The sequence below is a fragment of the Peromyscus californicus genome, unplaced genomic scaffold (genome assembly GCF_007827085.1).
Source record: "Peromyscus californicus insignis strain IS unplaced genomic scaffold, ASM782708v3 Scaffold_2__1_contigs__length_46816999, whole genome shotgun sequence".
NCBI lineage: Eukaryota > Metazoa > Chordata > Mammalia > Rodentia > Cricetidae > Peromyscus > Peromyscus californicus.
Genome location: NW_026294540.1, coordinates 25,920,262 through 25,944,938, shown reverse-complemented (window position 1 = coordinate 25,944,938; position 24,677 = coordinate 25,920,262). Strand labels below are relative to the sequence as shown.

Genomic DNA, 24,677 nt, shown 5'->3' with positions numbered 1-24,677 from the left:
ACACGATGGCATCTGTGCAATGAACTCTAATGCACAATAATTAATTAATTAATTAATTAAAAGAAAGCTCAAAGCTGGGTGTAGTGTTGCACGCCTTTAATCCCAGCACTTGGGAAGCAGAGCCAGGTGGATCTCTGTGAGTTCAAGGCCAGCCTGGTCTACATAGTGAATTCCAGGACAGCCAGAGCTACATAATGAGACCCTGTCTCGAATAAAATAAAACCTCAAAAAGCAAAAACCAAAAAGGCTTAAGTAGGCAATGGGGTGTGGTAGTGATCCATAAAACATGGGGTTTACTGGAAGAAGTAGGTCTCTGGGGGCATCATTCAACAGCATCTGGCTTTACCCCTTTACTTCCTGGCCACCATGAAATGGACAGCCTTGCTCCGTGATCTCACATGATCGCACAGCCGGGGTGTTCAGCTTTGCCTTGGACCTAAAGCTCTGGGGTCAAGGGACCCTGGAAGGAAACCTCTGAAGCTGTGAGCAAAATGAGCCTTTCTCTTCTTTTTTGTGGGGGTGGGGTAAGACAGGGTCTCACTATGTAGCTCTGGCTGTCCTGGAATTCACTATGTAGACCAGGCTGGCCTCAAACTCACAGAAAGGCATGCGCCATGGGGCCCAGCAACCTTTTATTTTTTCTTTAAATGGTTTTCTCAGATATTTGTAACAGATTCCTAACAGTGTCTCAGTCTGCTTTATGTTTGTCGATGAAACTGAATGGTACAGACTAGGTAATGTTTTTGTATTTTCTCTTTTTTAATTTTAATTTTTATGTATGTATGTGTGTGTGTTTGTACATGAGTGCAGTGCCCACAGAGGCCATAAGAGGGAGTCGTAAGCCCAGGAGCTGGAGTTCAAGGGGGTTGTGAGATAACCAGTGTAGGTGCTGGGAACTGAACTCAGGTCCTCTGCAAGAGCAGTAAGTGCTTTAACCACCGAGCCGTCTCTCCAGCCCTTTTGGAGATCGAGTCTCAAAACGTAGCCTGGGTTGGTCTGGGATTCTCGATGTGGCCCATGCTGACCTCAAACTGACATCGGCTCTCTTGCCCTGAGTGCTGGGGTTGCAGGGGTGACTCACCACGCCTGGCTCGGATGGTGTGCTTGATAAAAGAAAAGGAAAGCATTTCTTACGGTTCAAGAGACGGGAAGTTCAAGGTCAAGGGACGTCTCAGAAGGGCCTTCTTGCTGTATCATCATTTACTGGGGGGCAGAGGGAAATAAGGAGGAATGCGGCAGAAAAGAGAGCTCACCCTGTGTGTACATATGTGTCTGTGTATGCACACTTATGTTCACGTGTATGTGGGGGCCAGAGGACCTCAGCTGTCATGTCTCAGGTGCCATTCTATTTATTGATTGATTTGTTTATTTATTTATTTGTTTGTTTGTTTTTGAGATAAGGTCTCTCATTCATTCATTCATTCATTCATTCATTCGTTTGTTTTTGAGATAGGGTCTCTCATTACCTGGAGCTCACCATGTAGAGTAGGCTAGTTGTTCAGCAAGTCCCAGGGGTCCTCCAGCCTCCCTGGTTCTTGGGGTTCTGGAGTCAGAACTATGTACTACCACACCTGTATTTTTTTTTTTATGACATGGTCTCACTATATAGCTCTGGCTGGCCTGAAATTTGCTATGTAGACCAGGCTGGTCTTGATCTCAGAGATCTGCCTGCCTCTGCCTCCAGAGCGCTGGGACTGAAGAAGGCGTGCGCTACGAAGCCCAGCAAATTGGCTTTTTCGTTTGTTTGTTTAAACATGAGTTCTTGGGATTGAATTCGGGTCTTCACATTGCGAGGCAAGCATTTTACCCACTGAATCAACTCCTCAGTGCCAGCCTCATCCTTTGTCACAATCCCTCGCCCATGAAAGCACCCACCTACTAGTGAGGGCAGAGCTCCCATGACTACTGTAAGTGCTGGTGATCCCCCTGCCTCCCTACCTCCCCCCTGACTGGGTTCACATGCCTATGCACAGTCATTCTCTCTTTTATATGTGGGTACTGGGGATCTGAACTCAGGTGTTCACGCCTGCGCTCTTATCCATGAAGCCACGCCCCACCCCACCCCACCCCAGCCTGAGGTCTTGCCTCTCGGCACTGTTGCATTTGAACTTAAATGTTGGAGCTCGTTAACACTGAGAACAGATTCTAACCACAGCAAGTGCGAATGCGATCCTAAGCAAGGCATCTCAGATTTTGTACCTCCTTTCCTGTATGTTTTTCTTTCTTTCTTTCTTTCTTTTTTTTTTTCCTGAGACAGAGTTTCCCTGTGTAGTTTTGGTGCCTGTCCTGGATCTCGTTCTGTAGACCAGACTGGCCTCGAACTCACAGAGATCCGCCTGGCTCTGCCTCCTGAGTGCTGGGGTTAAAGGCGTGCGCCAACGCCGCCGGGCTTCCTGTATGTTTTTCAAGGTATTTTCCCTCTAGAGAATGCAGCTGCTTTTTTCTAGTCTATGTCCAAGTCTAGGCCCCCTGGACGTCAGCAAGATTGGCAACAGGACCTCCCTACCACCTGCTGTCCCTGCCACGTTGGACTGTAAGCCCCTGAAGCCATGGGCTCAAATAGACATTCCTCTCTCACACTGCTTCAGCCAACGACCCCGTCCTCTGCCCATGGATCCAGCCATGCCACCAGATCACAGCTCTTGACCTCATTAAGCTACTCAGAACTGGGAGTGGCTGCCACAAGATCCAGGCTGAGTCCCCCTTGTGGGAGACATTCACAGCTCTTTCCACACATGAGCACCACCCTTCCTGAACGGGTTGCAAGCTTCCCTTTCCTTCCATTGATAATGATGAGCTTCCGAAGAGCTAATCAGTTTCCTAGGCAACCAGGGCTCTGCTCCAACCCTGCTCCTCCCCACACTAAGAGCTCTAGCCTCTGCCTGTGTGTCCCAAATGGTCTGAGAATGGTCTGTGATGGTCATACATTCGGCTTTGAGTAAGTGAGTTTACTGACTATATACAGCAAGCATAAATAAGACAAAAATAAGGGAAGAGAAAGATAGAACACACACTCTCAAAGCAGGTGCTCAAAACATCCCACAGAAACCAACTGGAGAAGCCCATTGAAGCAGCAGGCTGGAGTTCCTTAGCAAGAGTCCAGGGCAGAGAGGAGTGTCCCGTCAAGTGAGGCTTCCAAATAAAAGAACAACGAACAGAGCTGGAGAGACAACTCAGCGATTAAGAGCACGTACCATTCTTGCAGAGGACCTGAATTCGTATCTAATCACCCACAAGCTGGCTCGTGACCTCCTGTAAGTCCAGCTTCAAGAGATCTAACGCTCCCTTCTGGCCTCATGCACTTATAGGAGCACACACACATTTACACATAATTTAGAATTAAAAGGAGATTTGTTTCTAGCTGGGCGGTGGTGGCGCACGCTTTTAATCCCAGCACTGGGAGGCAGAGGCAGGCGGATCTCTGTGAGTTCGTAGGCCAGCCTGGTCTATAAAGTAAGCTCTAGGACAGATAGGACTGTTATACAGAGAAACTCTGTCTCAAAAAAACAGAAAGAGCCGGGCGGTGGTGGCGCACGCCTTTAATCCCAGCACTCGGGAGGCAGAGCCAGGCGGATCTCTGTGAGTTCGAGGCCAGCCTGGGCTACCAAGTGAGTTCCAGGAAAAGGCGCAAAGCTACACAGAGAAACCCTGTCTCGAAAAACCAAAAAAAAAAAAAAAAAAAAAAAAAAAAGAAAGAGAGAGAAAGAGAAAAAGAGAGAGAAAGAGAAAGAAAGAGAGAGAGAAAGAGAAAGAAAGAGAAAGAAAAAAGATATTTTTTATTCTTATTTTATGTGTATGTTTTCTTACATATATGTCTTTGCACCACGTGTACATGACTGGTACCCACAGAATCTAGAAGAGGGCATTGGATCCCCTGGAACTGGAGTTATGGACAGTTGTGAGCCGCCACGTGGGTTCTGGGGATTGAACGTGGGTCCTCTGGGAAAACAGCCAGTGCTCTTAACTGCTGAGCCATCTCTCTGAAACTAACTAGAGGGGCGGAGACAGTTGGCTGGAGTCCCCCATTGAGCTTTCTCTTCCCAGCTGAGCATCCAGCGTCTCTCTCTCCCACCGCAGGCACTTCTATACCATGGGGTGAACACCAGTGACCTCCGTTGGAAATGGGTCACCTTCCAGCTGTCCTCAAGGCCACAGTGTTTTCACTCTTGGGTTCTTTTGCTGTTCTCTTTCCTCCCTGTCACAGAGTTGGCGGTGGGGGCAGCTGATCCCTAGACACTGAGACAAACATGCTTGGGTCTGAACTGGGGGAGTGAGCTCTAACAGCCCCCGACAATGCACCAGTGTAATGCATGTTAGACCACACTCTGCTTCGGTGGCATTAGGGGCATCAAAGTCAATGTCCCTGCCGTGGTGTGACTGTGAAATGGGCCCCCACAGACTCATGCCTTTGCCCTTCTGTTCCCTTCCTGGTGGCTCTGATCTGGGAGGTAGTGAAATCTTGGGCATGGAGTATCCCCTCCCCCAGCTGGTGGCAATGTCAATAAAGGTAAATCCTGGAGGCTCTGGCCTGGCTCTTTGCTTCTTAGTGGCGCCATGCCCCTGTCAACATGGATGGGCTTCTCCTGACCTCATGCCTTCCTGCCATGATAGACTTGAATTCCTGGAAGCCATGACCCAAAATAAACCTTTTTTCTCCTAAGTTGTTTCAGTCAGGCGTTTTGTCTAAATACTGAGAGAAATTGATACAGTCCTCTTCCTGGGACATGTCCTGGGATAATCTGAACTAACTTACTTTTCTTTTCATTTATTTTTGTTTCTTCAGTACAGGTTCATGTACATGTTAGGCAACCATTTTACACCCTCCCCTCCCTCTCCCTCCCTCCTTCTCTCCCCCTTTTACCTTCTCACCTTTCTTGAGACAAATTTTCACTAGACAGGCCAGGCTGAACTATCCCAGTCCATATAGCCCAGGCTAGCCTCGAACTTTCGCTCTCTCCGCTTCGACTTCCCAAGACTGGGATTACAGGCATGTGCCACCAGGCCCTGCTTCTAACTCTTTCTTGCAGCCTTCCTCCTCGGCCTGTCACCTGTCATGTCCCAGCCCTTCAAGAGAAATGATACGAGTTCCCATTTGGGGAACCAGGATTCGTGGCCCCGGTGATAGTGTCTTGTTTGTCTCCCTTTATAAGATTTCCATTTTCCCCTTGTAAACTGCAATTGTAGGAACCATGGATGCATGGGCAAGCTTGCAAGCAAGAGGACCCGAGTTTAAATCCCCAGCACCCACATGTGTGCTGTGTGGGGCGGTGGCCCATCTCTAATCCCAGCACTTGGGAAGTGAAAACCGGGGATCCCTGAGGCAAGTCGCTGAGTCAGTGAGTTCTGCGTACAGTGAGGAACCCTACCACAATATAAAAGGTGGAGAGTGACTGAGAAAGATATTGTCAACCTCTGGCCTCCACAGGCACACATGCATTCATGTACCTGTGCGCATGCACACACGTACACACTCCCACACCACACACACTCACATACATACACAAAAAACAAAATAACAACCAGGGTTGGGGACCCCACCTACTCCCCTAGATAGACTATGAAGACAAGGTGGGTGGTATTTTAAGGCCTTGGAAAACCCCACTAGAGGGTGTTGGTAATCTGGGATGTACCATCCACTTCAAGGCCTCCCACTGATGACCTTTTGCCAACCCACTCGGGTTACAACATTAGGCCCTGAGCATCCCTGCCCTGCCCATGCACTTCTCTCCGCAGAGATCCATGCTTTTCCACTTCCTCTTTCGGTCACGTGCTATTGCATCAAGACCCACAGTGACAATTGGACAGGCCCCTCAGAATTGCTAAGCAGCAAAGGCTGAGGTGGATGCTAGAAAATGCAATCATGGGGGGCTGGGAGATGGTTCGGTGGGTAAAGCATTTCCTGTCCAAGCATGGGGACCTGAGTCCCATCCCCAGGACCGAGGCAAAGGCAGAAAGAGAGAACCGGACCCACAAAATTATCCTCTGACGTCCACATGTGCGTCATGGCACGCAGGTTCCCTACCCCCAACAAATGCATACATCGATCAATCAATTTTTTTAAGATGGGCTTTAGCAATGGGAGCTTGTAACCTCAGTGCTGGAGCAGAGAGAGGGGGGGATCCCTGAAGTTCATTGGTCAATCCGTCTAGCCAAATCAATGACCTCCAGGGTCTGTGAGAGGTCCTGCCTCCAAAAACTAAGGTGGACTGAGACTGGATAGATGGTTAAGTTGAGGAATGTGCCTTCCGCTCATGCAGAGGACTCTAGTCCAGTTCCCAGCCTCCAAGCAGGGCTGCTCACAATGCTCCCACCTCCAGGGATCTGACGCCCTCTTCTGGTCTCTGATGGTACCTGCACTTGCATACACACACACAATTTAAAATAAAAATAAAATCTAAATGAACAAATGTGGAGAGAAATAAGGGAAAGATACCCAGCATCAACCTCTCTGGCTTCCACACTGGTGTGCACCCACGTGTTCGTGTACCGCTGTGGTCTGGGGCTCCCAATCAACCCAAGCAGACACAAGAGGTTACTGAAAGGCAAGATTTAATGCAGGGCAGCACAGGAGAAGGGGGGAAGTGGAGGGAGCTGATCAGGGCTACAGAACAGACTTGGGAGCTGAACTTCTTCCCCAAGTGCCAGCTTGAGCAAGTATTTAAGCACAAAAATGACAAATGCTTGTTGCCAAGTTACAGTTACAGTTTTTACCAATCAGAAATCAAAGATTAGGGGCTTTCCTTAAATGTTCCATCATTGTCAGCCGAAATACAAGTGTTTCAGTCCAACCAATCAGATTCATTTGTTCTTTCTGTTGTTAGGAACACCCGTGTTTCTAGAGAACTAAAGATGCATAACGACTATTTCTATGGTTTAAGGAGGAGGTGGGTCAGCCATTGGAAGGTTCTCAGTGCCCCTAGGACCCGAGAACCTGAATTTTCTTTTTTTTTAAAAAAAGATTTATTTATTTATTTATTTATTTATTTATTTATTTATTTATTTATTATGTACACAGAAGAGGGTGCCAGATCTCATTACAGATGGTTGTGAGCCACCATGTGAGTGCTGGGAATTGAACTCAGGACCTCTGGAAAAGCAGTCAGTGCTCTTAACCACTGAGCCATCTCTCCAGCCCCTCTTTTTTTTTTAAATGATTTATTCCTTTTAATTTTGTGTTCATTAATGTTTTACCTGTATGTATGTCTATGTGAGAGTGTCAGGTCCCCTGGAATGGAGTTACAGATAGTTTTGAGCCGCCACGTGGGTCCTGGGAATTGAACCGAGTCTGCTAGAAGAGTCAGTACCCCCCCCCCCTTTTTTAAGATTGATTGATTGATTGATTATGTATACAGCATGTATGACTGCAGACCAGAAGAGGGCACCAGATCTCATTACAGATGGCTATGAGCCACCATGTGGTTGCTGGAAATTGAACTCAGGACCTCTGGAAGGGCAGTCAATGCTCTTAACCTCTGAGCCATCTCTCCAGCCCCCTGAATTTTCTTTCACCCTACAGGTTAAATGGAGTCTGAAGTTAGAATGGCAGCACTCAGGACAACATGCTTTTTGCCTGTTGCCAACAGTACATACGCTGCACACGCAGACATCACATGGTATACACAGACAGAAAGGTAACAATCAAAATAGACTGTAGACAGTCCAGTGACTGCCCTGTCCACTTATCTCTTGTGGTGTACTCAATGAATCTTTTGTCCTATCCAAAAATAAGAAGGAAAATAAATTCTTTAAGACACACACACACACACACCAGTGCATGATAGGTGTTTCTATGACGTCTCTCATGGTGGTGCCGGGTGAGAATTCTCACTGCTGGCTGATGAGGAGACAGAGGTTGAGGCAGGTAGGGTGAAGGCATGGGAAGCACCGACTGGAGTCTTGCTAGTTTTCACTCTGTAATGAAAGACAGTGGAAGGATTGGGGATATGGCTCGGTTTGTGTAGTGCTTGCCTAGCATGCGTGAGGCCCTGGGTTTTGTCCCCAGCACCGCATAAAACAAGGCCTAGTGGTGGATACCTGTAGTTCAAGTAGGAAAGGGAGGCAAGAGGAAAAGTTCAAGGTCATCCTGGGTCACGGGAGAACCTTCTTCAAAACAAACAAAAGCAAAACAAGTTTTAAAAAATGGGGGGTTAAGAGCATTGGCTATTCTTCCACAGGTCCTGAGTTCAATTCCCAGCAACCACATGGTGGTTCACAACCATCTGAGATCTGGTGCCCTCTTCTGGCATGCAGGCATAAATGCAGGCAGAAAACTGTATACATAATAAATACATCTTTTAAAAAAGGGGTGGGGTAGAAGAGCAGGAGGAGGAGGAGAGACAGAAGGATGAGCAGCGAGTCTGGGTATATCTGGATTCCTTGATGTCAGCCTTGCCTTCATCTGGGGCCTTACCTCCTGGCTTCCTGGTGTCCACCCTAGCTCTAGTCATTCTGAGCACTAATCTGTGAGATGTCTGGTCCAGGGTAATTGTCTAAGGGAAATTGTCTCAGAGCTGATCCATCTTATATTTATTCTAAAACTGTTGGACACAGGACTGGGGACTTGATGGGCATAGATGTTGGGGGCACTGAGGTCCTTGTACTCACAGAGAAGCACTAAGAGAACCAGGAATGTTAATCATGCAGGGGTGTCTCCTTGATGGAGATAAAAACCAAATTCTATCCAGAAGGCTGGGAGTGGATTTTGTTAATGACCTGGTGACCTTTTTGCTATCTGTGGAGGCAGACCTCACCCAAATCCCCCAGAATGATTGTCCCAGGCTCTTCTCTCCCTAGACAGTTACTCATCCTTAGGGGAGATGTCACATGTACTTATGGTCTACTGACCCCTCTGCTATCTCGGTCAGAGACCACACTAGAGTCTAGGCCATTTAGCTACAGAACTCACCCTCACAGTTATATGTACTTTGTAAAGGAGTTTCTATGTAGTCACACCTTGGGTTTTATTGTAGACCTGGAATTGGAGTGATTGTTGCCCGGAAACCTTTCCCCAAATTGTACTGGGGTTTAAATCTACTGACAATGAACCACCTGGCCTTAGACTCCCTGAAGTCTGATCCAGGTTTTCCAAGTCAATCTGCACCAGGTTTTCATTCTTTTTTTTTTTTTTTTTTTTTTTTTTTTGGTTTTTCGAGACAGGGTTTCTCTGTGTAGCTTTGCGCCTTTCCTGGGACTCACTTGGTAGCCCAGGCTGGCCTCGAACTCACAGAGATCCGCCTGGCTCTGCCTCCCGAGTGCTGGGATTAAAGGCGTGTGCCACCACCGCCCGGTGAGGTTTTCATTCTTATATCTTCACGGGGTTCCCTTCCCTATCTGACACCTGCAGGGACCCTGCCCCCCAATAGAAATGAAGCATTTATCTTTCTAGACTCACCCACCATAACACATGTTTAATAAAAGTTTAATGGATAGAGAAACTCTGTCTTGAAAAAAAAAACCAAAAAAAAAAACATGTTTGGTGGATGAATGCATGGGTGGGTAGGTTGATTGGTTAATGAAACAGTAGATGAATGGATGGGTGGGTGGGTGGATGGATGGACAGATGTATGGATGACAGATGGATGTGAAAATGGAGTTACTGATAATTATCTAGAGGATTGTCAAGTTTGTTTACCCCTATGGACAAAAAAATTGAACTTTTGGGAAAGACAGGGAAACCAAGCCACAGAGAAAAAATGTAATGACTTTATCCCTTCAGGGTGTGAGCCCTAAGGTTCAAGGTCCTTAAATGGATGCTGGCTTGGGTATTTCTTACTGTCTCAGGGTCCTCCTATTGCCCCTACTGGTCTTGTTTAGATATCCACCCCTGTGTCTTCCCACCATTTTCCTCCCAATGCCTTCTGGGAACAAAGCACCATCTCAGGGAGCCTGCTTTTGCCCCTCTAAGTTTCCTTTAGATGGACAGATGGATGAACAAGTAGATCGATGGATGAATGGACAGATGGCAGGAAGGCAGATAGGGATGACTCTACCCATTGTGCAGCTACAAAAACTGAGGCTCAGAGAACCAGGATCCCACATGATAGCAGCGGAACCAAGTCAACGGAAACATTTGCCCTCGGTCTTGGCCCAGGCAGGATGACAGCCCTCCCCCAGATCTTTGTTGCTAGAGCCCCAAATCATCCCTGACTCAGCAGGACAAGACATGGACAACAACTTCCCCTTTTTTTTTTAGACCACAGAATGCTCATGATTTTCGAGGAAGCCTGTGGGGAAGAGGGAGGGAGGAACTCCAGCGTGTGTCTCTCCGGAGCTGTCCATATAAAGGCCAGGGGGAGGGAGGTTGGGGTGTCCTCATATCTCCAGGCCCTTTTTCCTGCACCCCAGCTTTGACCTCTGAGCTGAGGCCTCTCATCTCCAGGACATGGCAGGCCCCGCCACCATCGTCGCCAGCCTTCTCCTGGTAGCTTGCACGTGCTGCATCTTCCCCACAGGTGAGACTTTGGGGGGTCCAGCCCGGGGCTGCCGGCAGCAAACGCTTCTAAGGGTATAGGCGCGATGGAGGGTGAGGGAACTGAGCAGCCTGGGGCTGGGGGAGGCACTAAGGGGCCTAGAGCATAACCGGCTCTGTTTCTGCAGCTGAGAAAGAGCCTACGGCAGGCTGGATGCCGATACACATCTTCTCTCTCACCTTGTAGACTCTGTGACCATCCCATCCTCCTGCTGCATGTCCTTCATTTCCAAGAAAATTCCAGGGAGGCTACTGGTTAGCTACCAGTTGACCAATGGCAGCACCTGCCGCAAGGCAGGGGTGATGTGAGTATCGAACCCAGGAACCTCTAGGGTCCCTGAGGAAGTTCAGCCCTGGGCATCTTTGAAAGTATACGAGACCTCTCTGGAGGTCTCCTTCAGCTTCATCACCCATAAAACTAGGAGGAAATGGGGGTAGCAAAAGGGCACAAATAGGTCAGTTAGTAGAGTGCTTGCCTAGAACATATGGAGCCCCGTGTTCAGTCCCCAATGTCACATAACAACCAGGACATGATGGCAGATGCCAGTAACTTCAACACTCAGAAGGCTGAGAAGATTCATGAAGGACCCAATGCAGGCAAGGCATTGTGCATGGAGGAAAATGCATAATACATTATCCTAACTAATCTTTTTTTTTTTGGTTTTTCGAGACAGGGTTTCTCTGTGTAGCTTTGCGCCTTTCCTGGATCTCGCTCTGTAGACCAGGCTGGCCTCGAACTCACAGAGATCCGCCTGCCTCTGCCTCCCAAGTGCTGGGATTAAAGGCGTGTGCCACCACTGCCTGGCAATCCTAACTAATCTTAATTCCACGAGGCAATACTAGAAACTCTGCCTAGAATCCCCCAGTGAGGGGCTGGGGGTGTGGTTCAGTGGTAGAGCATCTGCCTAGAATCCCCCCAGTGAGGGGCTGGGGGTGTGGCTCAGTGGTGGAGTGCTTTCCTAACATGCACAAAGCCCTGGGTTTCATCCCTAGAATGGTAAAAACAAAAACAATCTTATGGAGGACATAAGACTTTTCCCTTTTGCTGTAAACAGTTGAGGCTCAAGGTCACATGACCAACCAGCCCTCTAGATTCCAAACAGCTTCAGAGCCATCTCTTCACCTGGGGTGACAAGCAAGAACTCATGGGGAATGACATGTGACTACATTCCCCAGCTAGGGTCAGACTGGTCCTGAGAACAGGCATGGAAGGGGACATCTCACGCTCCCCTTTCAGCCATAGTGTGCCCAGTAGCCATGTTTCCATGCATAGTGTGAGCTGGTAACATTTGCCTTTAAGAATGTATGGATGTGTAGATGCACATATGTGTGTGCATGTACGTGTGTGTGTGTGCATTCCTATAGAGGCCAGAGGCCAATCTTGGGTGTCATCCTCAAGTGTGCCATGTACCTCCTTCAAGATAAGGGTCTTTGAAAATAATACACTTTAAGTTGTGTGTGTGTGTGTGTGTGTGTGTGTGTGTGTGTGTGTGTGTGTGTGAGCACATAGGCATGCACAGGTGTGCATATTCACACACATGCACGCGTGCTGCAGCGCACGTGGGAGGGTCAGAGGACAACTAGTGGAGGCCAGTTCTCTCTCTCAAGCCTGTGGGTCCTAGCAATAGGACTCGGGTCATCAGACTTGGCAGCAGGCATTTTTACCTGCTGACTTTCTCACCAGCCTGGAGCTCACCAAGTCATCTAGACTAGCTGGCTGGCAAGCCCCAGAGACCCACCTGCCTCTGCCTCCCCGGCGCTGAGATTCTAAGCACACGCCACCATACCTAGATTTTTTTTTTTTTAAAAGTGGGTTCTGAGGATTGAAGTTGGAGTTGCAGAGTCGCAAGGCAGACGTTTTCCAGCTGAGCAGTCTTCTTGGCTCGTTTGCCCGCTCTAGACAAAGACCGTATCTTCTATCACGTCCAGCATTCTATTCAAAAGCAGGGCCTCCTCTGTCTCATAAGGAGGCCATAGAATGATCGTGGCCACACTCCATGGTCCTCCTGCCCCCCAGTAGTAAAAACGGAACTCATAGAGAGAAGACTCACCTCAGTGGCTTCGTAGCACCAAGGGCGAGCAGTTGAGACTCCTGGCCCCCCACACTCACTTCCTCAGGAAGGGAGGATTAGTCCCAGGACCTTGCCAGACCTCAGACTAAATCTTTTCCCTTCTTCCCACAGCTTCATCACCAAGGGGGGCCACAAGATCTGTAGTGACCCCAAGTTGCCATGGGTCCAGAGGCACATGCAGAACCTGGATGCCAAGAGAAAGCAGCCTCCTGCTAGTGCCAAGGCACAGGGCACCAAGTTTTCCGTCCGGAGACACCACGGCAACAGCACTCAGGTTTAATCGCCTCTCCTCTGTCCCTGAACTTGGACGCTGGTCTTGACTCCTTGACAGGCTGCTTGGGGCTTGGCTCACCAGCTGGGATGAGGCCTGAGTTCATTTTCCCATTCTCAGCATTTCCTTTGGGGAATGTGTTTATTCTGTGAGAACCCGGGGGAGCTCCAAGCGTGCCAGCGTTCTGGTGTTTCCTGTGCTGAGTGAGAAGGTTCCAGAAGAATGGCATTAGTCATTCCGCGTTCTCTTCTTGTGTGGCTTGAAGAGCCCAGGTGCATAAGGCTAGAGTACCTGCTGCGGGGTGCCTTGTTTGCGGCCGACTTAGCTGGGGTCCTTGTCTTGGGGTGGGGCCCGAGGGCTGTCTGACTGTCTGTCCACCTGTGGGTGTCTGTCTGTCCACCTGTGGGTGAAGCTCCATCAACAACAATAACTCCCAAGCGTGTTGGGGGTACTCCAGGCTGGTCCCACCTCCAGAACTTTGAACAAATAAAAACTCCACTGAAATGGTGGACTCAATGGCATCATTTTTAAACTCGTCAGCTTTTATAAAAAAAGGGGATGAAGGGGGCTGGGAATGCAGCTCAGTTGGTGGGGTACTTGCCCAGCGTGCACAGGATGCTGGGTTTCAACCACAGCACTGCCAAAAACATGCATGATGATGCTTGCCTGGAATCCTAGCACCCAGGCAAGAAGATAAGAATTTCAGGGTTAGCTAGGCATGGTGGTGTACGCCTTTAATCCTGGAACTGGAGGCAGAGGCAGGAGGATCTCTGAATTCAAGGCCAGCATGATCTATATAACAGCTCCAGGAAAGCCAGGGTTACATAGAGAGACCTTCCCTCAACCCTCCTCCCCTGCCAAAAGAAGTTCAAGGCTATTATCCTTAGCTACATAGTTAATTTGAGGCTAGCCTGGGCTACATGGGACTTTGTCAGGGAAGGAGGAAGGATATGGAGGGAAGAGGAGGGAAAGGGGAAAGGCATACAGCTGAGCATGATGGCACACACTTATAAACCCAGCACTCAGGAGTCTGAGGCAGGAAGATCATGAGTTCCAGACCAGCCTGGGCTACAAAGCAAGACCTTACCTAATGTATATATAGTTTTAATTTTAAAAAGCATCTACAGAGGCAGGTGGATCTCTATGAGTTTGAGGCCAGCCTGGTTTACAGAGTGAGTTCCAGGACAGCCAGGACTGTACAGAGAAACCCTGTCTCGAAAACCCAAAAAACAGTACCTAAAGGCCAGGATGAGGACTCAGCCTAGGGAGTTTAATTCCTTTGTGAACATATAATTTCAGGACATTCCACTTAGTGACATGGTTTGCTCCTTGCTGCTGTGGGGGACAAGAAGTTGCTGTGACCTTAACATTGGGCTCTCCCTACACTGTGGTGAAGGGAAGTTAGGGTGGGAACCAATGGAAGAGAGTGACCCCAAGGTTTCTTTACTATGTGAGACACAGTGGGGTACACCAAGAGCATAGACATGGTCACTGTTCTCGATAAGCCAAGTAAAATGCAGCTTCTGTTGTGGTGGCTGTCCCCTGCCTGTCCCCAACTCTCTGCAGAACATGACTGACCGTGAAGAAAGGAGGGGTGCTCCAGAGAGGCTCCTGGGTGACATATCCAGGGGAAGAGGGGATGAGAGCCCAGTGCACCCTGCCGAGGTCTTGGCCTTCCTTGAGAACCCTGGAGTAAAGATCAGAAGGGCTTAAGATGCAGCTCTGTGGGAGAGCACCTGCCCAGAATCCCCCAGTGAGGGGCTGGGGTGTGACTCAGTGGTAGAGCACCTGCCTAGAATCCCCCAGTGAGGGGCTGGAAGTGTGGCTCAGTGGGAGAGCACCTGCCTAGAATCCCCCAGTGAGGACTGAGGGCATAAGCCACTCATAGCCCAACAAAAGTCATGTGGTTGGAACAAAGACTCAGGAAGTTCCAAGGAATCTAGGAGCTTTGTGTAAAAGGCTCCTTACCTCCATCTTTTGGGAAGTTCTCAAAGTTCTGTGTCAGAAATGGGTCAGAGACTATATACAGACATACATACAAACACACTTACATACATATATACATACACAAATCTTCTTACGGTCTACCTTTTTTTTTTTTTTTTTTTTTTTTTTTTGGTTTTTTCGAGACAGGGTTTCTCTGTGTAGCTTTGCGCCTTTCCTGGATCTCGCGCTGTAGACCAGGCTGGCCTCGAACTCACAGAGATCCTCCTGGCTCTGCCTCCCGAGTGCTGGGATTAAAGGCGTGCGCCACCACCGCCCGGCGTACGGTCTACCTTTTTTTCCCCCATTCCTCCCAGGTCCACCTCCCACCCTTGTGCCCTCCCCCCACAGTCCATCTTTAATATGACACATTATTTCTCTTTTTCAAACCTGGTCATTGTGCCTAGGGCCTTGTACATACACACATTCTCTACCACTGAACTACACCCCCAGCCCCTTCTTATTGTGTCTTTGCAAAATTTGTAATAGGATCTCACTATTTCCTACAGTGACTTTGGACTTGGGGTTCTCCTGCTTCCATATCCCCAGGGTAAGTCTGTGCTCCTAAGGCTTTCAAACAGCCAACCTTAATCTATCCAGTAACCTTACAGGAACTACCCAGTGATAGATATCCTCAAGGCTGTGTAAGAGTTGACTGGACTCCTGTGCAAATGTTAGATTTGAGGAGATTCAAAGAAGCAATAGTCTCATTTGGCATCTACTCATCTTTTGTGAAGTAGATGTTAAACTTGTGGTCAACTTGTAATAACTATCCCTTAAGACTGGAGGGATTTGGTTACAGATGTCTTAGAGGCTGGTCCCCAATTACAATGGAGGACCTGGTGGAAAGATGAGGCTAAGACCATTGAACAATAGAGTAGAGCTAGAGGTCTTGAAATTTGCCAAGATCAACTTCTTGGAGAAGGTGATTATGCTGATATACAAAGACAATCTTTATATGATGACCACACTCTGGCTTTATGTTGAATGGTAGCCTTGAATGCTTGGGACAGAATTGAAAAAGTAGGAAAGAAAATTGAGTCATTTACAAAAGTTATACAGGGCCCAAAAGAAACCTTTACTGATTTCTTACAAAGACTGGCTTCAGCAGTGACTAGAATGATACCAAATTCAGAAGCTAGACAATTAATAATTGAATCTCTGGCTTTTGAAAATGCTAATGCACAATGCAAATGGGTAATTAGGCCATTAAAGGCAAGATCAGCATCCTTGGAGGAATGGATCCAAGATACAATAAATATTGAATCTCATGATCATGATGATGCTTGGATAGGAGAGGTGATTTCCAGAGGTTTGAAGAAAAATAGTAATGCCAAATGTTTCAATTGCAGTAAACAATGTCACCTAAAAAGGGACTGTAAATGGGGCATTCCTAGAAACAATGTTTTTCCAAGGAATAATCCCAACAGAATCCCATACTCTCTTCTGGAGTATGCAGAAGGTGTGGCAAAGGCAGACACTGGACTAATGAATGTAGATCAACAAGAGATAGACAAGGCAATCCCTTGCCTTTGCCATTGGGAAACTCCCTGAGGGGCCTCTCACAGGCCCCTATGTCAATTTGGTTCAGTCCTTTCCTGTCATCATGAAGGAAACGCCTTCTTAGAGCAATTAAAGAACCTAATGCCGGGGCTGGAGAGATGGCTCAGAGGTTAAGAGCACTGACTGCACTTCCAGAGGTCCTGAGTTCAATTCCCAGCAACCACATGGTGGCTCACAACCATCTGTAATGAGATCTGGCACCCTCTTCTGTATACAAAATAAATAAATTAATTAAAAAAAAAGAACCTAATGCCTATTGTAAAAAAAAAAAAAAAAAAAAAAAAAACATACTGCCCGGAGTGATAGAACAGCTATAAAAGAGAGAACAAAAAATTTGAGAGAAACCATAAAGTAAATTTTTTGGCAGACTTCTATAAATAAACAAAGACTAAAATTAAAAATACAAATATATGGCATTCTCATTAAGGTGCTGTAGACACAGATGTGGATGTAACAATAATTGCACCAGAATCTTGGTATCCAAATTAGCCTCTTCAGGAGATAATGTTCAGCTTTTAGGAATTGGAACATTATCTCAAGTGAAACAGAGCATGAGATTAGTTGAATGTACAGAGCCAGAAGGACAGAGAGGAAAATTAAAGGTCTATGTGGCTAATATAGTTATGAATTTATGGTGATGTGATTTATTACAACAATGGAATACCCAGATTAACATTCCTCCAATCTCAGAAGCAAACCATAAACTAATATATGTTTCTGAGAAAAATATTAGAAGGCATTATAAAGAACAGTCATCGCCCATCCAGATTGCACAAGAACAGGGCACAACAGCTGCTGATTTTTCAAAGACACCAACAGCCCTACCTTTAAAATGGTTAACAGACAAAGCCTGGATGGATTCAGTAATGGCCTTTAACAACAGAGAAACTGGAGACCTTAGAACAGCTGATACAATAACAGTTAAATGCTCAGCATATTGAAGAATCAACCAGCTTGGAATTCCCTATATTTGTTATTAAAAAGAAATCTGGTAAGTGGAGAATGGTAACAGATCTAAGAGCTGTTAGCAAGGTAATTCAGCCAATGGGCTGTCTACAATCTGGAATTCCTTTGCCTTCTCTGTTACCTAAAGGATAGCCTCTTATAGTTATCAATTTAAAAGACTGTTTCTTTTCAATACCCTTACAAGAAAAAGACAGAGAAAAATTTGCCTTTATGGTGCCTACTTATAATAATTCTCAGCTTGTTATGAGATATCAATGAAAGGTTCTCCCACAGGGAATGTTAAATAGCCCAACCCTGTGTCAATATTTTGTATGACAATCATTGTAAGTAATACATAAACAATTTCATCAATGTATAGTTTACCATTACATGGACGACATTTTACTAGCTGATTCAAATACAGATACTTTAGAAAGAATGTTTGAAGAAGTAAAACAAATTTTGCTTTGTTTGAGATTGCAAATTGCTCCTGAAAAGATACAAGAAGGAGATTTTATTAATTATTTAGGATATAAAATAGGTCTATAAAAATTTAGATCCCAAAAGGAGAGATCAATTATGGACTATTACTGACTTTCAAAGATTATTCAGAGACATTTCCAATCTATGGACCATTATTGGGGTAAAAAATGATGAACTGAGTAATTTGTTCAAAACCTTAGAGGGTGACAAGGACTTAAATTGTCCAAGAGAATTATCAACTGAAGCTGAGCGAGAATTGGCTTTGGTGGAAAAGAAAATACATGACGCACATGCGGATCATTTGGATCCAAAGCTTGATTGCAGTTTTGGTTATTTTACCCTCTAAATATTCTCCTACAGGAATTTAATGCAGAGGTAAAATATTATATTGGAATGGATATCTCTACCAAATAAACAGAGTAAAAAATTAAAAACTTATGTGGAAAAGATCTCTGAGTTGTTTTTAAAAAGAAAATTAAGACTTTGTCAATTAGCAGGAATAGACCCAGTAGAAATTGTAGTACCTTCAACTAATGATGAAATAGACAAATTATGGGCAGAAAGTGAACCTTGGCAAAGAGCTTGCAGTAATTTATGGTGATATTTTATTTGTGCTGAAATATGATTTTATTTATATGTTAATAAATAAAGTTTGCCTAGAGATCAGAGATCATAGTGAGCCAGGAAAAGCAGTCAGGCGGTGTTGGCCCACCTTAATCCAATCACATGGCAGGCAGAGTCTCTGTGTGGTCAAGGACACAGCCAAGCATGGTGAGACAAGCCTTTAATCCCAGTACCAGCCATAGAGACCTGGAGGTTTGTATAGACAGGCAGTGATGAGGAGGTCATGTGGTTGGGTTTAGAGCCAATGAGAAGGCAGAACAGAAAGGCAATAAAAACACAAGTCAGGCAGGAAGAAACTCTCTCTGGGGAAGCAATGGCGGCAAGGTGGTAAGATAAGGTAGTCATGATTCTCTGATCTCTTTGGCTATTTAACTCTGTATTTGGCTGTGTTTCTTATTTACTAAGGCTGTTTGGATTTTCATTTACAGTAATTTTTTGGGAGAGATTAATAACAAATATCCCAAAAGCAATAGAAATAAACTTATAAAGAGAACTAGCTGGATCCTGCCTCGAATTGTATAGGAAACACCAATATCTGGAGCCCCTACGTTTTATTTTGATACAAACCAAAAAGGAAAGGCAGGTTACAAATCATAAAATTAAGAGTAAAGTGGTTCAAAGTTCTTATAATTCTGTCCCAAAATCAGAATTATAGGCCATTCTGATGGTATTAATGGATTTTTCAGAAATTCTCCATATAGTTACTGATTTTCAGTATGCCCAAAGAGTGGCCTTACATATTGTGACTCTTACATATGGAATTTATCCCTGATGAATCAGAATTAACTTCATCATTTATTCAATTACAAGAAATAATCAGTAATAGAAATCATCCCTTATATATAATACACACCTGATCCCATACGGGTCTGCCAGGACCTCTAGCATAAGGTAATGATGAGATCAATCAATTATTGAGAGGAAATGTGCTGGAGGCCTCAGAATTTCATAAAAAAATCATGTCAATAGTAAGAGTTTAAAAAAGGATTTTTCTATAACCTGGCAACAAGCCAAGGAAATTATAAGGAAATGTCCTACTTGTTCTTTATACAATCAAACTCTACTACCAGCAGGATGCAACCTAAAGGGTAGTCAGAGGAATGAAATCTGGCAGATGGATGTGTTTCATTTTATAGAATTTGGAAAACTGAAATACGTACACCACACCATTGATACATATTCAGGATTTCAATGGGCAACTGCTTTGAGTTCTGAAAAAGCTGATTCTATAATCACACATTTGCTAGAAGTTATGGCTATCATGGGTATACCTGTACAAATTAAAACTTACAATGCTCTAGCATATGTCTCTGGTAAAATGAAATAGTTTTTTGCTTATTACAATATAAAGCAAATTACAGATATACCACACAATTCTGCAGGCCAAGCAGTCATAGAAAGATCAAATCAAACTCTAAAGGATATGCTAAATAAACAGAAAGGGGTAACAAAAAAAACAAAGCAGAAACAGACTGCATAATGCTCTATTAACTTGAATTTTCTCAGTGTTAATGAGAAAGGAACAACAACTGCAGAGAGACACTGGATAATAGAAAAAACTACAGAATTAAATGATCCTGTATACTTTAAAGATGTGCTGACCTCAGAATGGAAACCAGGATATGTGTTATGTTGGGGACAAGGTTTCGCTTCTGTTTCTACAGGAGAAGAAAAGCTACGGATACCATCAAAAATTGATAAAGGTTCGATTTGAACAAGAGAGACCTCTTAATTAGTAGAGGTGATAGATCATCAACCAGCATGACCATTCAATTTAAACTAACTTATACAACTAACAAATGCTTTTCATTTGATCAGATATAACTTGCCAAAAGGTAACCTCCCCAAAGTTAGGGTTGAGGAAGGGTTTTGCTTTTGTCTTCCAGGAGAATGAAGGTTAAGGAATCTGAAGAATACTGGACAAATGAGACATCTGAAAAAAAAGGACAAATCATCCAGAAACAAATGTCTCAAGAAAAAAAGAGTAAATTGGCCTATTGGTATATTACATATCTAACAGGACAAAATTTCATACATCTTCCTAAATGTTTGTTTCTGCTGTTCTCTACAGACACATAATGCAAATGGTCTTTATGTAGTCCCAGTTCAATTAAAAATTAAAGCTGGCTTTGGAGTTGGAGTGTGGCTCTCTCATTCTTTAAACCCAAGCATACTCATTAAAAGAAAATGCAAAATCTCTGTATCATGTCAGAAGAGCCACCTGATATGGGACAGAAGAAAAAACAAAATTAAGGGACTATTCTATTACTATTAACCACATCCTTTGGTTTTTATTTTGACTCTTTAAAACTTTTCTTTTTTGTTTTTGTTTTTGTTTTTTGAGACAGGGTTTCTCCATATAGTTTTGGTGCCTGTCCTGGATCTCACTCTGTAGACCAGGCTGGCCTCAAACTCACAGATATCCACCTAGCTCTGCCTCCTGAGTGCTGGGATTAAAGGCATGCATCACCAGTGCCTGGCCAAAACTTTTCTTAAGGTATGAGTTTTATATCAAAATTTATAAGATTAATATATATATACATATATATACATATATATATATATATATATATATATATATATAAAACTTTTGTCATGATATTAATGGTCATTTGGAGTACTAATTCTAGAAAAAAGGCTTTATCTAGCTTCCTGTACACGATTTCAGGTTTGAGTCTCTATCAGTTTTCTGCAGTGAACCGTGACCATGCCTAACAGACTTTGAAGTCTCCAAAAAGATGATGGGACCCCATCAGGACTATGGTAACACCATTAAACTGACAAATACCACTCAAAGATCAGCTTTGGACTACAAACTGCTCAGGACAGTATCAAGATGGCTAGCTGAGATGATACAGCCTCACAGACTACTCTAGCCAGGACTTGAGACAAGCCCTGTACTTTCACATTATACAGAGACTGGACAAATGATACAGCTACCTCTCCCAGGACTTGACAATTAATCCAAAATTTTTCTTTTCAGGATTCCCTAAAGATGCCTTTACCCCCAGACAGCAGGAAGTAATTTTATGAACATGGCACCCACATTCCAAGAGGTGGGATAGGTGGCTTTTGGCCTTTCAATGGGTTATGGATATAACTGTCATTGTTTAGGATGGTTGGTTACACATTGTTAATTGATAACGGTCAGGAAAAAAATTAAACAAAGGAGATTAGATTCAGGGTTTTTGTTTGAAAAAAGAAAAGAAAAAGAAAAAATGAGGATATAGATAAGAGGTAGATTATTGAATCTGAAAAAAAGGTACAGAAATTATAGGATAAAAGGGTAGATTATTGAATCTATTCTGAAAAGAAAAAAGAGAGGATATGAATATGATAAGATAAAAAGGTAGATTATTGAATCTACATTTAAAAAGCAACTACTAGTTTTAAATATTTTACATTGGATTGGATTTTTGTATATTGTATACAAATTATGTATATTGACACAAGTTTGAGATGGATTTTGTTAGAAAATACTGTACATATATTTCTAATCTTGTTCGAGGTATTGTACCTATACAGTTCATTTAACAATGTAATGCAAATTTCTAGTTCTTGAAAGTTATTATTACCAACTAATTAGGATATAAAGAAATGCAGGTTCGCCGGGCGGTGGTGGCGCACGCCTTTAATCCCAGCACTCGGGAGGCAGAGCCAGGCGGATCTCTGTGAGTTCGAGGCCAGCCTGGGCTACCAAGTGAGTCCCAGGAAAGGCGCAAAGCTACACAGAGAAACCCTGTCTCGAAAAACCAAAAAAAAAAAAAAAAAAAAAAAAAAAAAAAAGAAATGCAGGTTGGTAGTTAGTCACCTATTACAATCAAACTTGTAGTCAGTTTAGGTATATTTTCAAGATCAAACAGATATATTTTAGAGAGACAGGTCATCTTCAAACACTTCAGAGATCTACATAATATGGCATTTAAGATGTTTTAATAACATAGATTCTTTTTTTATGACTATGAGACATGTCTGCTCCTGGCAGCACCAATATACTTCAAAGAAGATGGTGGGCATCGAAGAAACTCCATATGGAGTTTACTTTCTTTGTGGCAAAAGTTAGCCACTGGGCAAGAAAGTGCCCTTGCCTCAACTGCTGACAGTACGCTGCCCAAATGGACAAGCAGGACACAAAATAGGATTGCCGAACCTTGCCAAGACAAGGTAGGAAGGCCCTTTAGAAAATCCTGCTTCACAGATGAGCCTGTCAGATATGCTAGACCTATAGGCTGAAGATGGATGCTGCAACATTTCAGAGGAATCTTGGGTGGCTTTCTGTCATTTCTCATATTTTTGGGAAGTCATTTGTTTGCACTTCCTGCTTACTTAAATATTATTTCCTTCTCAGGTCTCTGAGAGAGTTGAAGACTAGACAATTATAGTTATATTTTTCCTTGTTAACAAATTCAGAAAAGAAACTAAAGAGGTGTAAAGTGTATAAGTTTGAAAGACATCAAATGATAGTTTTCAGTTGGTAATACAGGTTAGGATAGAAAGTGAATTAGGGCTGGGTGGTGGTGGTGCATGCCTTTGATTCCAGAACTTAGGAGGCAGAGCCAGGTGGATCTCTGTGACTTCAAAGACAGCTTGGTCTACAGAGCAAGATCCAGGACAAGAACCAAAACTACACAGAGAAACCCTGCCTCGAAAATCCAAAAAAAAAAAAAAAAAAAAGTGAATTTGGTACAACACTTTGGACTCACCAAAATAGGATTTAATGGAGTATTTTTTCTGAATTTGTCAAATGTTTATGGACTGGACATTGCTAATGTAATTCTTGACTATATATATTGTATATACTTATTATACTTATTGTATACATTTTTTCTTATATTAGTTATAACCTTTTATTATTTTAGACAAAAAAGGGGGAAGATGTTGATATATTGTGTACCCTAATAAAATTTGCCTGAAGATCAGAGAACAGAAGAAGCCACTAGATTAAACATAGATGCCAGGTAGTGCTTGCCAATTTCCAGATTCAGGAAGAGACCCTGTGTTTTAAAATAATAATAAGGTGTTGGGAGTGGGGAGATGACCCAGTGGTAAAAGTGCTTGCTGTCCGAGGATTAAGACCTGTGGTGATCTGAATGAAAATGGCCTCCAGAGGCTCATAGAGAGTGGTACTATTAGGAGGTGTGGCCTTGTTGGAGGAAGTGTGTCACTAGGGAGTGAGCTTTGAGGTTTCAGAAGCTCAAGTCAGACCACGTTCTCTTCCTGCTGCCTGCGGATCCAGATGCAGAACTCTCAGCTCCTTCTCCAGCACCATGTCTGCCTGCACGCCACCGTGCTTCCTACCATGACGACAATGAACTAAACCGCTCAACTGTAAGCCTGTCCCAATTAAATGTTTTCCCTTATGAGAGTTGTCATGGTCATGGTGTTTCTTTACAGCAATAAAACCCTAAGTAAGACAGGGCCTGAGACTAAATTCCACATAGAAGTTCCAGCATCCATGCAAAACACCAAGCATGGTTGCGAGTGCCTGGAGCCTCTGTGGAGCTGAGGCAGGCTGACCATGGAGCTGACTGACCAGCTAGCTATGCTGGATGGAAGGGGAAGCTTTGGCTCAGTGAGAGACCCTATCTCAAGGGAATAACATAGAGAAAAGAGAGGAACTCACTGATGTCCTCCTCTGGCCTTTTCATATTCATGTTCATGTGTATGCACCCACACCCTCCCACACTCACTCACACACACACATACTCACTCTCTTACACACACCCACACACACACACACACACACACACACACACACACACACACACACAGGTGGAGAGTGATTGAGCAAGACACCTATAGCCATAAGTTTCTCCAGTCCTGCTCAGCCCCCCGGTCCCGCAGCCACTTATAAAATAATCACTTAGAAGCTTAATATTAATTGCAAATTATGTGGCCTATGGCTCAGGCTTCTTGCTAGCTAGCTCTTATAACTTAACTCAACCCATAATGATTAATCTGCTTATCACCATGTGCCCCATGACTACCTGTGTCCCATTACATGTTGCTCCTTGAACAGTGGTTTGGCGTCTCCCCTTACTCTCCTTTCTCCTTTCACGCTCTCTCTTGGATTTTCCCACCTGGCTCCATCCTGCCCTGCCATAGGCCAATGCAGCTTTATTTATTAGCCAATGGGAGTAAAACATATCCACAGCCTACAGAAAGACACCCCACAGCAGACACCAAATGTGGTCTAGCCTCCACACAAATGCACACTGGTGCGTATGCATGCTCACACATGCGCACACACACATGTACAATAAATAAA

The 24,677-nt window shown here is 44.5% G+C and overlaps 1 protein-coding gene across 1 annotated transcript; it reads left to right on the top strand.

Annotated features, from left to right (window-relative positions):
* The first annotated feature begins 10,256 nt into the window (after positions 1–10,256).
* Positions 10,257–13,332, top strand: Ccl24 (C-C motif chemokine ligand 24). Its single transcript, XM_052754768.1, has 3 exons — positions 10,257–10,451; positions 10,656–10,773; positions 12,652–13,332. Exons 1-3 carry the CDS (start codon positions 10,382–10,384, stop codon positions 12,818–12,820), a joined length of 357 nt encoding a protein of 118 aa, XP_052610728.1. The 5' UTR covers positions 10,257–10,381; the 3' UTR covers positions 12,821–13,332.
* The last annotated feature ends 11,345 nt before the right edge of the window (positions 13,333–24,677 follow it).